Source organism: Bos taurus, chromosome 3 (genome assembly GCF_002263795.3).
Source record: "Bos taurus isolate L1 Dominette 01449 registration number 42190680 breed Hereford chromosome 3, ARS-UCD2.0, whole genome shotgun sequence".
NCBI lineage: Eukaryota > Metazoa > Chordata > Mammalia > Artiodactyla > Bovidae > Bos > Bos taurus.
The window spans coordinates 97,490,369-97,505,199 of record NC_037330.1 but is presented as its reverse complement, the minus strand read 5'-3'; the positions used below and the strand labels follow the sequence as shown (position 1 = coordinate 97,505,199).

The window sequence follows — 14,831 nt, the reverse complement described above, 5'->3', positions numbered from 1 at the left end:
ATCAAATGCAACGTCCTCAGTTGGTTTTAAAGGTCCTCTAGAATCCTGTTTCCATTCAACCTATTAAGCATAGCATGTCTACCACTCAACGATGTCCCTAAACTCACTCATTTCCTCCTACGTCCAGTGTCTGGTGACAGAAAAAGGACAGGCTCTAGAGTTTCCTCTCTGTGTGAATCCGAGCCCTTCTACCCACCAGCTGGATATCTTGGGCTAGTCACTCTACCTCTCTGAGCCTTTCTTTCCTCAGCTGTACCTGAGGCAGATCACCACCTGAATAAAGAGCTATTCTGAAGATAAATGAGATAACATGCCGACAGTATCAGGAGGGTAGCGCAAACCTGAAACTGTTACTTCTGCTGCCTTCTTTCCCCTATCTATGTCTCTGTTCATGCCTCTCCCCCACCCAGGGATGATAGCCTTCCCTTACATCTCCTTAGCCTGATAAGCTTTTAAACCCCAGCCCCCAATGAAAGAAAACCTCCTTCACTACTCTTGGGCTAAGTTCTATCCACTCTGAATTTCTAACTTACTAAGAGCCCTCACTACCTTCACAGTCCATCTCCACGGGGAGAGGTCCAGGCTTTGCCTCTTTCGTCCCCTACAAGGTGGCCCAGACTAGTCTGAACACAAAGCTGTAAGAAACTGATGCACATATTTAATATGTCTTAATGGCACTGGCTTTCAGTTCAGATGAGCTGCTGTTCCTTGAAGAAGAAAATACTTTCTGAATGCACTCGAGTACAAGGCCAGCTACGCAGCACAAAAGGAAACAGCCCTGGGTGAGACGGGTCACAGGGACAGGCTGGGCATTTGGGACAAGGGTTCCTGAGGTCAACAGAGCTCAGGGGCACCTGGAGCAATGCCCCGCTTTCAAGGATGCAGCAGAACAGACTGGCAAGAGCACCAGCCTCAGAGCCAGGTGACCTGGCTTCTAGTCCTTGCCTGCCTCTGCTCTGGTGTACAGCTGTAGACGAGCCCCCCTTCTGGATGCATTTCCCCATCCACCCCGTGTATAAATTACACTACTTAAACTTTGATGGTCTTTGAAGATTTACGATTCAATGAGTTTTTTATTTTATTTTATTTTATTTTTAAACTTTACAATATTGTATTAGTTTTGCCAAATATCTTAAGACAAAGAAAAGAGATGCACTTGAGCCAAATCGGAAAGTAACTTTTATGGCAAACCCTTACTCACATAAACCACAGTTCACTATTGGACCGAAATGTTAGCCTTAACGCTTTCAAGGGAGGTTATTAAAAACATGGCATCTGGTAGGATGGGACTTGATCAAAGAATGCCTTTGTGAAATGTTTCAGAGGACAAAACTAGTTTCCTACTAGGAAACGGATCTCATTCCCATGCTCTGCGCATCACAGAGATCGAGGCAGAAAGAAGGGTCTGAAACGACAGCAGAGCCAAGAATAATAATGACTGCTTCTGGGATGCGGGGGATTGCTGTTCCAAGCAAGCTGCTGTGCGTTTCCAGGGTGTCTGCTTCCTTCCCCTCCCTTCATCAATTCCTTTGACTATGAATTGGTGGAAACAAAAGCCAGTTAGTTTTATAGCAACATACTGGCCATAATCAATGATAAAACAAACTCGGCACTTTCAAGACAGGTTGTGCAGCTTGAGTATGAAAAAATCAAATGACATTTGAGAGACACAATTTCCTGGCAGGAAAATGATCCTTTCGAAAGAGACCCTCATAATGCCCAGAAACTGTCCACCAGTCTTTAAAGCAGGAGAGAAAGAGATTTCTCTTAGAAGCTACTTTAAGAAAAAGTCTGTAGTCATTTCACTATGTGATTGTGCCTGAAAAGAAATCAACGGAGACAGAAAAGTCTTTTCTTCATCTCTAACTGCTGAAGGTTCACCAGAGTTAGATACACAGTTTAAGTCGTTTTTAATGACTATGGAGAGCATTAATTTGATCCTACCTGGCACAGCTAGAGATGCTGAGGCCCAGAGAAGGGAAGCCCCCACTCAAAGTCACACAGGTAGGGCAAAGAGTTAAGCTTACACTCGGGCTCCAGGCTGCCTACTTCCACTCTGTCATGCCACCTCTTCCCTGCAAAGCAGATTCTTAAAGCCTGTAGGCTACAGCAAGGCAGGGAAGAACAGGCCTATGGTTTGACCCATCAGTTCTGCCTCTGCAGGGGAGGAAGTGCTCTGAGGGAGTTGCGGGCACATGGATAGAAAGAGGAGGGCAGCATATCCAAGGGAGCCCTGAAGACCAACAAGTTTCATTTCCTTGGCTTGGCAATGCTTGCTTTGGCTCAGCCTGGCCAGCTGCAGGGATGTATCTGGAGAAACCCAAATAAAACAACCTTTCCTTTCTCATCAACCCACTGGGGAACGATACTGGATAAACAGAGACCTTCTGAAGCATAAGGCAAGAAAAACAGACTGACACAGATGAGTCTCTGGGGAGAAGGAGAGGTGATGTCTATAATGCATGCCATGGTGGCAAAGACTATTACAGTAAAACTGAATATGACCAGTGCCTAGACAAAGAGAGCCAGTATGTTTCCTCCAAGATGAATTCATTTGGATGTAGGAAGAATATTAGAAGTCTTCTCCTTGCCCTGCTGCTATGTCATATATGTGACTTTAAGACTTCCAAAGGCTATTCCGTTACTTTTCACCCTGCACGAATAGAACTACTAATAGTGCTTAAGTTTTCTTTCTTAACTTTTTTTCAAGAGTCTTACAAAAAAAAATCTGAGGAGTTGTATGTGGCCCTAGGACTGTGGGCTAACCAAGCTGAATGTACAACTGGAAATCAGCTTAGGGGTAAGGAGCATGTCCCATTCACCTCTGTATCCCTGGCATTTAGGGTTAGGGTAGGACTTACAACACATAGGTACTTTGCAAACAATGAATGAATGACTATTCAGTCACAGCCATATCTGTAAATCAGATATCTCATCTCGAGATCACCTTATACATTTTATGCATCTGGTTTCATCAGATTATCATTTTAAATTATCTTTCTCACTAATAAGCTATTTTTAAATGTCAGTTTAGTTTTACAGTTGCTTTGGCCCAATATTTACCATAAAAAAAAGAAGAGAAAAAGTCCTAGTAAAGCTCCCCTGATTACAGCACATGGATTCTGGAAGCAGTCACAGAGCTAGGCCTGCAGGCCAAGCAGTTGCTGTATCTCGGGAGCTCCCACCATACCCTCCTCCTTCGCACTGACTAACCAACACTTGTCGGGAACGGAGAGTGAGCTTGAAACACTACCTTGCCATTGTCTAGGATATACTTGTCCATGACAGGTGCAGGAGCGGGGTAATAGGACGACGTATTTGCTTCCTCACTGAAAGTGCTCCGTAACTCCGGCTCGGGCTCGAGACATTCTGACTTTACTTTTTCCAAGTCAATGGCGGGACCTAGGCAGTTAAGAAAAGAGATCTGTCTAGAACTCCAAGGAAAATCAAAGGCAAATATTTTAGCTAGGCATCTGTCAGCACATGGTGGCACACACAAACTATGCTTATTGCTGGCTTATTTTGGTCCGTTGGACTACACTTAAACCCCAGCTTGGAAATAAGAGGAGGTATGAGCATCACAGGGGAAAAGCTGGCAGACAAGAGTGGACTAGATTCTAATTAAACATGAATGAGAAGCAGTCTTCTAGGGTGTCACTGTCTGAATGAAAATGCGAGGGATTCAACTTCCTGCAGGGGAAAGAGGTCCTTTTAAGACTAGGGTGGAGACAGGGTAGCAATGACTGCAGTATGCAAACTGTGTATTTGCCAAAACCCCATCCCTGCAGCCTACGTGAAGTAGGCCGCAGCAGAGGATAGGAAAGCAGGGGGAGAAATGCAAAGGCCTCCCCCCCGCCCAAGACCTAGTATCTAGACAAGCGCATTTCAACCAAGAAATTAAAGTACAATACAGATTAAGCCCCTGATTGCCTGAACCGGCAGCTATCCTGATTTTTATTTTAATGCAATCAACACAATTATGTACAGTTAAAACAGTAAAAGGCAGGAGATAAATGGTGGTGGTTTCTAAGGAGGACTTTTTTTTCCTCCATTAGCTTTTTAAAATGATGGACTATTTTTCAAATCACCTGTTGTGTCTTGATTACCAAAGGGCAGTAAAACAGGGTAAGGCTGGATAACTTGATTAACTTTTATAGGCGAGCAAATCCAAAGGCCAACGGAGAGTTTTGGCATCCTGCAAATTCTCCCTATGCAAGTATTTCAGGAGTTAACTGGGATCAGAAATTTAGCTACTGCCAAAGCCAGTCCCCAAGACTGTGCAAGTAGCTTAAGTCACCAGTGAGTTTCATGGTCCAGCCTTCCCTTATTCTTACCATGTGGGCCGTTTGGTACGGAGCTGTTTGTGTGCCAAAGCCCTCACCAACAACCTGGCTGCAATTTACTGTGCTAAACTGCCATACCCTTGGCTTTGCCTGGTGGTGAGGAAGGTATTGTGATTTTGTTACAAAAATTCCTCACAATAGGGCTTCCTAGACTGATAAAACCATTTCTGAGTTGCTGGTAGCTGCAAGACAGATCTCTGAAGTCTCCAACAATGTAGGTGCACGTGTGTGTGCTCAGCACATGAGTGCGTGCTCAGTCACTTCAGTCTTGTCTGACTCTGTGCGACCCTGTGGACCCTAGAATCCACTAGACTCCTCTGTCCATGGGGTTTTCCCGGCAAGAATACTGGAGTGGGTTGCCATGCCCTCCTCTAGGGGACCTTCCTGACCCAGGGATCAAACCCACGTCTCTGGTCTCCTGCGTTGGCAGGCGAGTTCTTTACCACTAGTGGCACCTGACGGCTCAACGAAGTGTGAAGGCACAAAGCTGAATGCAGCGAGGCTGGGGAGCGGCGCAGAGCTCACTGAAAAGCAGGGCTCATCGTGGGAGACCGAGTCTAGGTCTTACTCCTAGTTTGGATAGATTTTAATTGTGTGGCCACAGGCGAGTGAACTGTGGATGCACAAGCTGTCAGAATGAGGGACTGACAGCATCGTCACCATTCTAGGAGCATCTCCCAGTTCTGTGTGACCTACTCAAGAGCTGGGCCTAAGGCTTTCTCTTCTTTGCCCCCAGCCCCTGGCATGAGGAGGTGTTCTCTGACTGTTTGCTAAATGAACAAAAGAATGGCAAGAATGAATGAATAACTCTTAAGTTTCAGAAGCAGATGCCATAGTTTCTCCTCTCTTTGTATGAGATCTCGGTTGTGTTTCTGAGATATAAGCAAACTCAGGTGGAGCATTTGATCTTTTCTTAGGTCAGGGAAGAAGCAATTACTTTGGCTTTCCCCAAAGGGCATGGCTAAGTTGGCACCTGAGGTCTCTTCCTGCTCTGACATTCAGCAGCAAGATAAAGGAATGGAGCCATGCAGCCAATGGAGCACAGGTCATCTTAGGAAAAGATAGTGTAACTCCTCTAAAGCCTCCTTTTCCTTGCATGAGAGGAAGATGGTGGACAAGAGAACAAACCTAGCTCAGCTCTGACTTCAGTCTAGTTCTCGTCCATTTATCTCCACAACAGCTGCCAAAGAAATCTACTCACAACCAAATCATTCCCAGCTTAGGCTCCCACTACCCTCAAAATTGTGTACCATAGCCTCCTTAAGACCCTGAATATAGCCAGCTTCTTCTTGATCTCTGCTGCTCAATTCCTGCTCTCCCCAGATGTTGTCCCTCAGGCGCTGTGCTGTCCCAAGCTTCTGAGCCTTTGGACGTGCTACTGTTTTGGCCTTGAATGCCATCTCATCTGCCTGTCAAGTCTCTGGTCAGACTGCAGAACAGAGCTTAGGTGTCTCCTTTGTGAGGCCTTGCTCTGATCACTACCAGGTAGGGGGTCTCTAAGTCGTAAATACTTCCAGCACATTATATTTGGAATCATCTACCAATCTGTCTGCTGTCCATATCAAATTGTGAAGCTCCTCAAGGGTAAAGTTTTACTCTCTTTGTAATCTTGGCATCTAGGGCAATGTCTGGCACGGTGCGGGCTCTCAGTAAATTCTTCATAACATGAGAGCAGCGAGTGAGTTGTGGGCAAGAAAGAGACTTAAATGGGTTGAGGCACAGATTCTGAAATAAAGCCCTGCTGCTGAGTGGAGGTGCCTGAGGTGAATGGGATGTTTATAGGTATTCGTTCTCAAATACCTGTAACCTTTTTGCAGCCCAGGAAGTAGAAGTTAGGGCTGTAAAATGGAAACTGGAAACATCTAGCCAGGGGAATGGACAGTTCTGCTGGCTACACAGAGACACATAAGAGCAGGAGCTGAGAGCAAAGAGTCACCTCTCTGGCTGCACCCTCACTGGTCCTCTCTTCTAACGCAGACTCTGCTCCCTAGTGGCCTGCCTAGCCAGCTCCTTGGGACTCCCTCCTCCCCTGGTAACAGCTGCACTCCTCTATTCCTCTCTCTGCCACCCCCACTAGACTGTGAGGCCTGAGGGCAGACAGAGACTGTGTCTTTTTATATTAGAGACCAGGGCTCAGCACAGTGCCTGTTTCAATTCAATTGTCAACAGGTGATTTTACACATCAATAATTACTTAACCTTTCTGACTCCTGTTGCCTCATCCTGAAAGGAGGAATGACAACAGTGACTCAGCCAGGCTGCAGCGTAAAGGAGTGAACCTCATATATATAGTGATTCACAGACTCTGGCACAGCGTGGGTGCTCAGTAAATGGTGGCTCACCACCCCCACCCCCGCCCCTGCCCCACGCGGGGGTGGTATTTGGGTGCTCAAGTTAGTCACTGCTAATCCCTGGGAACCAGGGCCCCGCTGGTCTTTTGCCCCAAGTCCGTGGCACGAGCCTGGCCCAGAGCAGGTGTTCAGGCCCTCATGGCACACACCCACACTAGGCTCCCCTCTGCCAGTTTGCTCAGGGACCAACCGAGTTTCGTCGAATGCTGAGTCTATTGTAACGGGATCTTCCTGCTCCCAGGCTCTCAAGGAACTCTATTTCCTAACATCCCCGATCAGCACATTTAATACCTGACGGCTGTCAGGGATTAGCACTGCTCTCTGCCACTGCATCCTCTGGCATTGTATTCAGAAGGACCTGGTGTCTCAGCGAGGAGGACAGACCAACCAAAGTCTCCTCCTGGAAGCCGTTCGTCAGGAGACCCGGGTGTGAATCCTGAGACACATCTCCTTCACCTCTCTGTGCCTCAGCTTTCCTGCCTGCGACATGGGGAGTGCCAAAAGCCTCCAGAGAGCGAGGCAGGCGCACAATGGAGGCTCGGACACCGGCTCAGAAAATGGCAGATGAACGAAGGGATGAATCGGTCAATAAAGCGGCGTGTTCAGTAGTACAGAGTCAGAAAGAAAAGGAACAAAAAGCATGTGGTTTCTTCCCAGAGAGGAGGGAGGGCCTCTAGTGCTTTTAATTTAAAAGGGGGAGAAAAACACTTCACTGCAAATTTTAGTCGGCTCCACTACGATGCTGGCAATTTACATCTCATTACAACAAACGCTTCAGATTGCTGTTTTGCTTTTAAAAATTTCTGAGGCATTGTTCTCCTTCAAACACATGTGACCAAATTAGCCACGATAATAAGCACTTGTGCTAAGAGACGGCACTGCACGATCTGGTGCAGATATTTTAAGTAACAAAGCAACTTTTTTTCACTTTGTGGGAAGAGTAGGAATCAAAAAAAAAAAAAAAAGCCTTTTGATCCACTTCAGGTTTATTTTGGAGAAAATATACCTTCCATGGAGAGAAACCTCTCAGCTGGGTAAAAAAAAAAAAAAAAAAAAAGGCTTTTGAAAGAGTATAAAAGACAGCGCTTGTCTTTTCATTCAGTCATTCATGAGCCCATTCATCACACAATCCCTGACTGCATACCAAGATCGAGCCCTGGAAGAGGCATTGGGGACCCGGAGACAAATACAGCATGCCCCAGTTCTGGAGACGCTGAGAATATAACACGTGAAACTCTCATTATACTGCATACAAACAGCTGTGAGCTGATGGACAAACACTGGATTCAATGCTAGAAAACCTGCTGCAAATCCTGGGTCTATTATTTCCTTTACCTTTTTAAGCCCCAGAGGCCTTTCCCATAAAATGGGAATCGTGGCACACAGTAAGGGGCTTGGTAAACGTTTGCTGGCACAACAGATAAAGGAAACTGTAACATTCTCTATTCTCGTCTAGCTTAACTGGACTAACGCCATTCTTTCTGGAAATCTTTCTAAGACATTGATGCTTATGTTCTATTTGCGTGTTCAGTCATGTCCGACTCTTTGCTGCAACTCCTCTGTCCACAGACAGGAGGTTTAAAAATAACCCATTTCTTCAAAATATGTATGCTTGGACACTAAAAATCAATTCTGACTTCTGTTGAAACAGAAAGGCTAGTAATATTAGATTTTCTCTTGAAAAGTATTAAAGTCTTCCATTTATTCCTGCAAATGAACAGGACTTTTCTCTGCTATTGGTATAATTCTAGTTTCTTCCTAAATATAAAGTGAATCAAAAAATCAAATCAAAATCCTTAAAGTATATGCCTACTTTGGTGGCCCAGAGGCATACTGGGTTTGTCAAAAAAAGATGATTCTACTTGTGGAAAAGGAGTTGAGCATGGGAAGAGCTACAGCAAAGGAGGTGCACAGAGGCCTTGGAAAGAGATGGGAGATGGCCCGCAGCTGGGCAGGTGGATCTCCTCTCTCAGAAGGTATCGGCCATGCTCACCTGTTGCCACAGCTACGCATATGGTTATCGGCCCCGCTGTGCCTCCAGGGAGGGCAGGGGCAAACCTGGTCTCATTCCTTCAGTGAGAATCCATTAGGCACCCACCAAGTGCCAGCCCCGAGCAGGCAGCTTCAAATGATGTGCTGTCCAGTAGTGGAAAGAGACAGACCACAGTCCATTAATACCATCCTGACAAGATAAGGATAAAGACTTGGGAATAGAAGCAAAGGGGGAGGTGCCACACCTGGAGGAGACTAGGAAGGCTTCAGAAGTACAGTCACAAACTTCTGGGCTGGGGCTTGGAGCTGGCCGTATGGGTTGGAGTGGGGTAGTTATCCTCACACGGGGAGGCAAGTGGCACATTATGGAGGCTCACTGATCAACCAGGCTGTGGGCAGCGTCATGATCTGCACAGGTTTGCAGAGAGATCACCATGGGCTCAGGGACCCTGGAAGGCCTTAAGGAACAGGTGAGCTCCTAGAACTTGAGATAAGGTCGAGGGAAGATGGTAGGATGGTCAGGCAGGGCAATGAGATCACTGTCAGCAGCGGCTCCTTGGGGTCCTTCCCCGACCCTCCCTGTTTTCTGAGGGCTCTCTGTGGGTGAGGGTTGGAGTAGGCTTTGCTAGGCAGAGGCAGGAGAGGCCATTCCAGCCCTAAAGACTGGATTGGGCAAGACCCCTGCAGCTCATGAGGATGCCCGCCCCCCCTGCCACCTCACAGTGGGGCTGGTCCCTTGGGGAGTCAAAACTCTAGAGCAGCAGAGCCGGGATGGACTCAGAGAGCCCCCTCTCGATGGGGCAGAAGCCCAGCAAGACAGGGGTGGCAGGAGGGGGCCCAGGTCCCAGTCGTGGTGGTCAAGGTATTTTACCCACATTGGAGAACTGTAGGGGCCTGTTTCAAAGGACATATTTGCTTCTCCCTGAAAAGGAAAGGTGACTGACACCTACTGAACATCTTTAGTAGTTATTGTTGCTATTGTTTAGTCGCTGTCATGTTTGACTCTTTGCGACCCCATGGACTGCAGCCCACCAGGCTCCTCTGTCCATGGGATTTCCCAGGCAGGAATACTGGAGTTGGTTGCCATTTCCTTCTCCAGGGGATCTTCCCAGCCCAGGGACTGAATCCATGTCTTCTGCACTGGCAGGCATACTGCTGAGCCACCAGGGAAGCCAATTTTACATCAAAATAACAATTAAAAAAAAACTTTTAATCTTGACACTCCAGTATCAAGTTATTATTTGTTTACTATCTTCTGGGTTAGGATGCAAACTCTGAGGTCAGCCACTGTCCTGATCACGGCTGTATCCAGCACCCAGAGCAATGTCCCTGGCACACAATGAATACTCATCAAACACGTGCTGAATGAAAGAAGTTAATTCTTAGAAATTTGCCAAAAGTAAAAAGAAAAAAAAAATTCAGGGTTGCTAGACTCCGAAGGCTTGCTCTTACCACAGCCCTACAAGCCTTCAGCTAACTGTGGTTTTCAGGCTGCACAGGCTTCTCACGTAATGTCCACCTTGTGGGACCCATACTGCACCTCTGACCTTCTTTTGCCTCCTAGGTGTCTGTGAAGAACTCCACAATTGAGCAGGGGGTGCAGTGGGGAGGGAGTGAGTCACCAGGATTCATCTCACCTCTAGGAGATCTGAGCCTGTCCTCTGCCAGCTGGTGGTCAAAGCTGGGCTGGCTCTTCATCTGTGGTCCTGCCACTTCCCACCCACCCCAACTGTCTGGACCCAGGCAGCGTTCCAAATGGCAAAGATATGCACAACAGCATGGGTCTGTCCTGCCAGACAGGCGGTGAAGGCCCCCACACATGTGCTGAATGCACACAAAATGGCCTTTGGTTCTGGACCAGAACTGGCTGGGTGCGAAGACTGAGGGGTTGTGGTACGAAGGAGTGGGGTAGGAGGCACAAAGGCTGCCCTCAGATTCCTGAAGGGCTGCTGTGGGGCACAGTGAGGGCACACCGAGGGCAGGGGTTAGGGGAGGCGGAGTTTCCTCATGGTGGTGCTGACATCTCCCAAACAAGTCAATCCTTGACTCTGACCTTGTTGTCTCTCCCCTTCAGGCCATGAGCTGTTCTAGAGCAGGAACTAAATGGGATTCATCTTTGCTAAATGTGGGTTGGTTGATTTGTTTGGTTTTAAGATCCGATTTCAGAGTAGCAGGACAGTCCAGGGCCCTCCTTCCTCTTTCTCCCTAGAGTTCACTTTTCTGGGGCAGTGGGAAGGGGGCTGAGGGACAGCTCCAGTCTGTCCCTCTGTCCCTGAAGCCCATGACCAAAGGGGCAATGCTGAGGTCGATGGGCTACAGGCCCCTCCGAGGGGAGGAGCCCCTGCATCCACCTGTGTAAGGGCTGGGGCAGTTCTAGGAGCCCTCACCTGCCTTTGCAGCCTTGGCTGTCCCTCCTACCTACCTCTCCTCTGTGCAGTTTGGTCAGGGGTGACTTGTGGTTCCCGAATAAGCCAGCATCTCTCCTAACTCCAAATCTTTATCAGTCTCTCCTGTTGTCTGAGACATTCATTTCCTCTCTGGGCCCGCGTCCTCATCCGATGATCCTGTCTACTCCTGAGGTGGTTTTCTCTACGAAAAGCAGCTAGTATCAGGCCCACAGCAGGTGTTCACAGGGGCCAGCCCTTGCCTGGAAGGAGCGCTCTCCCACCTCCATTTCCTCGGACTGGCAAAGCCAGCAGAAAACAAGCCTGCCACATGAAAGCCCATGGCCAATGGGCAAAGCCTTATTTTAAGTGAGAAGCACATTTCCTGTTCTGGCAACAGAGAGAAGCCCAGTGACTCCTGATGTTCCCACTCCCCAATCAGGATCAAAGGGACAGCCTGGAGCTATCCTTCAGCCCCCTCCCCACTGCCCCAGCAAAGTGAACTCTAGGGAGAAAGAGGAAGGAGGGGCCTGGACTGTCCTGCTACTCTGAAATCGGATCTTAAAACAACCTAGGGTGAACTGTGGCTAATGCTGATCCCGTCAAGAGTGCACAAAGTCCTTCAAAGGGGAAGACGGCCCATATCTTTAAGAGAAACAATTCTAGTTCTCATTGCTGCACCCTTGCCTGCCACCCAGGGTGAGGGGCACAAGACACGGTAGTTTGGGCCCCAGCCCAAGCAAGACAGTGGCAGGTTGTGGACCTGCTGGGTCCTGGGAACATGAAAACCTGACCTGATGGGTATCTCCCACTTATCCTCTTAGTCTTTTCTCAAAGCCCAACTTTTGTGAGCACTCCCGTGTACTGGTGAGAGTGAACTGAAGGCTGAAGGAAATGGAAAAGAGCTCTGAGATGAACAAGCCCTGGGAGGAGAGCTGTGACAAAGAGAAAACGGAAGACTCAAGGGGGTCCAAAGGAGTGCTTGAGGATTGGAGATAGGAAGATGGAATTCTGTCCTGGAAAAGCGTGTGGCGGGAGAATTCAATACACTATATACCAGCGAGCCTGAAATCAAGTCCAGGCATAGCTGTAAAACAGACAATTCAAATATGATTTCTGAGGACTTACAAGGGAAAGTAGCAACCCCCGGGAGACGTTAGGAGACCTGGATTGACCAAAGACTAAGACAAGCCGAGACAACCACACCTGCGCTCTGTTGGAGGGCAGTGAGCGCCTTTGTGCGCCAAGTGCCGTACACACATCTCATGCGCAAACTCAAATGGTACTGCGTCACTAACGCTGGACTCACTGAGCACTTACTATGTGCCGGCCCTGGGCAGAAGTCTGTACGTGCCTTTGCTCATTTAATCCTCTTAATAACCACAGTGGCTGGTATTGTCACTGACTCCACTTTATGGATGAAGGAACTAAGGCCCAGGAAGTTAAGTAACTTGCCCAAGTTAACACAATCAAAATATGGAAAAGCCAGTGTTCAAAACTCCAGTATCTCTGACCTCCTAGTCAGTGACCAGGCTCTCCTGCCCGTGTGCGGTATGCTTTACGATATCCATTTTACAGAGGAGAAAAGAGAGGCTGAGAAGGGTTAAATTATTTGCTTCAAGTTGCGCAGTTAAAGAATTCGAAAGCTGAGATTCAAACCCAAGTACTATCTGCTGCCAAAGCCCACGCTGCCTCCAGTGCAGGGGAGAGCCAGCAGGAGGCATTTGGCTGACATTCGCTGCTTTTCAAAGGCACCACCAGAGACCTGTGCTGAAAGAATCCAGCTCTGACCGCAAAGGATTTTAAAGATCAAAGCTGGTATTTTAACGGACTTTGGACAGAACACAAGGCACGAGCCCAGAGGGGAACAGAGGTGATAGAAACCCAGCTCTAAAGAGCCAAGACAGATCTGCAGGCCACAATGGCTTTCTCCTTCAAAAGTTTCAACCAGCTTGTGATCTGGCCAACAGGGGCATTATCTCTTCTTTTGCCTTCTCCTCTCGCAGAAGGAGATAATGCTTACCTGGCCTTGCAATAAGGCTACTGGAATAGTCCAATGAGATAAAAATGTCAAGGTCTTTGAAGCCTGTCAAGTGTCATGTACATGTGAATTACTGTTATTATTCTTAACGTCTATTCCTCTTCTGGTCAGAATTCATCATTTCCACCTACCTTCCCTACAAAGTGCACACAAAATCTAGAGCCATCCTCTGCCTCCTTCCTGCAGATCCAGCACTTGCTATGTTCTGTCCCGAGCTCAAGTCTGTGTTCCGCCTCGGGCTGTGTGTGCAGCTTGGAGACAAGGACTCTGTCTCCCCCTCTACATTCCTCACTGAGCCTTTTCCAACCTTAGCTGAACTAACGGTACCGGAATCACACCAAAACCATCTTATCTAGTAAGAGGTACTTAGAGTGCTAACAGCTGAGGGTAACATCTGAGCTTTGGTCCCTGACTTCTAAGAACAAGGACTCTGGCTGAGGGGAACTCAAGAGAGATGCTAGAGTTTACTTTCTCCTACACTGGAGCTCACCCTTGTCACTGGCTTTCACTGCTCTGCTTCCCCTCACACCCCTGGAATTCTCTGAGTCTGCCAAGCCTTGGTTTAATAAACATCACTCTCACCTCCTAGGCTCATGAATGTTTTCAAAAGGGACCATCTTCCTGTATCTCCAGCACCTAATACAATCCTGGCACAACCCTTAAAAAATGATAAATGAATGAAAGAATAAATGAACGAATGAACACACAGATAAATCTGTATTTTATAAATTAGAAGATCTTCATGCTTTTCATGTCCTTGGCATTTATTTCTTTGGGAGAAGACAAACAGGCAAGGGCAGGAAAGGAGAAAGAGACTGGCATTTAGCAAACACTTGCAATATGCTGGTTACAGTGATGAATTCTTTACACATGCTTCCCCTTTTAATTCTGACACCGTCACAGAGGCCGGGAGAGAAGGAACCTTCAGAGTTAGTGAGGTTCCTTTCCATCAGAGAGAGCTGCCTCCTATGCTAAGATCATACAAAAGGAAAGCTCTGTTTTACAGAGAGATGTCCTTTGGGGGATTAGGCTGGGGGTCACCCCCATGTCAATGACATTGAAGTACAAGGGCGTGTGGCCAAGGGCCCAGAGAGAGGCTCTCAGAACCAGGTGTCAGGAGACCCTTGGAAATAGACCTGTGACACCTTCTGGGCTTGTTTCCTCATCAATGACATGAGGGCAATAGCCTACATCCTCTCTAAGCTCATTTGCCACTCCTTGACTCCATGTTCTAGAGAATTTTTCTCTGTTAAATATATCTTGCGTTTATTTGTGGAATGAATGAAAGAATGAATAAGTGAGTCATCCAGCGAAGTCTCTGAAACATCTTATACCATCTTGCTGCTGCCCCTCACCTCCACCAGGTGTACCATCACAGGTCCTGGCTGCTACGGGACCTTCTCACCAATCAGAGGTCCTCTTCAGGCTCCTGCTCTCTGCTCCCTCCCGTCTATGGCCTGCAGGATCCCAATGCCTGAAGGAGTCAGCAGTTATTCTTTTTAAAATTGAGCATCCCTAATCTGTGGATGATCTAGCATCCTTGAGATGGGTCCCCTGGCAACATGGAAAGGAGAAAATACTCAAGGGTGGGCCTCTAAGAGCACTGCCTGAGCCAGTCCCCAGGGGGGCGGGGGCAGGGAGGGTGCAGCCCAGGCCACACATCAGCCCCTGACCAGGATGTACTGCTGAGATTCAAGGACGGTCTCTCAGCCCCTTCCTGG

At 47.8% G+C, this 14,831-nt stretch overlaps 1 protein-coding gene across 9 annotated transcripts in view; it reads right to left on the bottom strand.

Moving 5' to 3' along the window:
• Positions 1-14,831, bottom strand: part of BEND5 (BEN domain containing 5) — a 1,466,135-nt gene that overhangs the window by 228,190 nt on the left and 1,223,114 nt on the right. For 3 of the 9 annotated variants that reach the window (NM_001190953.1, XM_010803672.4, XM_010803670.4), the window contains one exon: positions 3,254-3,402. The exons of the other annotated variants lie outside the window; for them this stretch is intronic. In NM_001190953.1, coding sequence (NP_001177882.1) covers positions 3,254-3,402 — 149 coding nt within the window. The remainder of the gene's footprint in view (positions 1-3,253; positions 3,403-14,831) is intronic. 9 annotated transcript variants of the gene reach the window in all.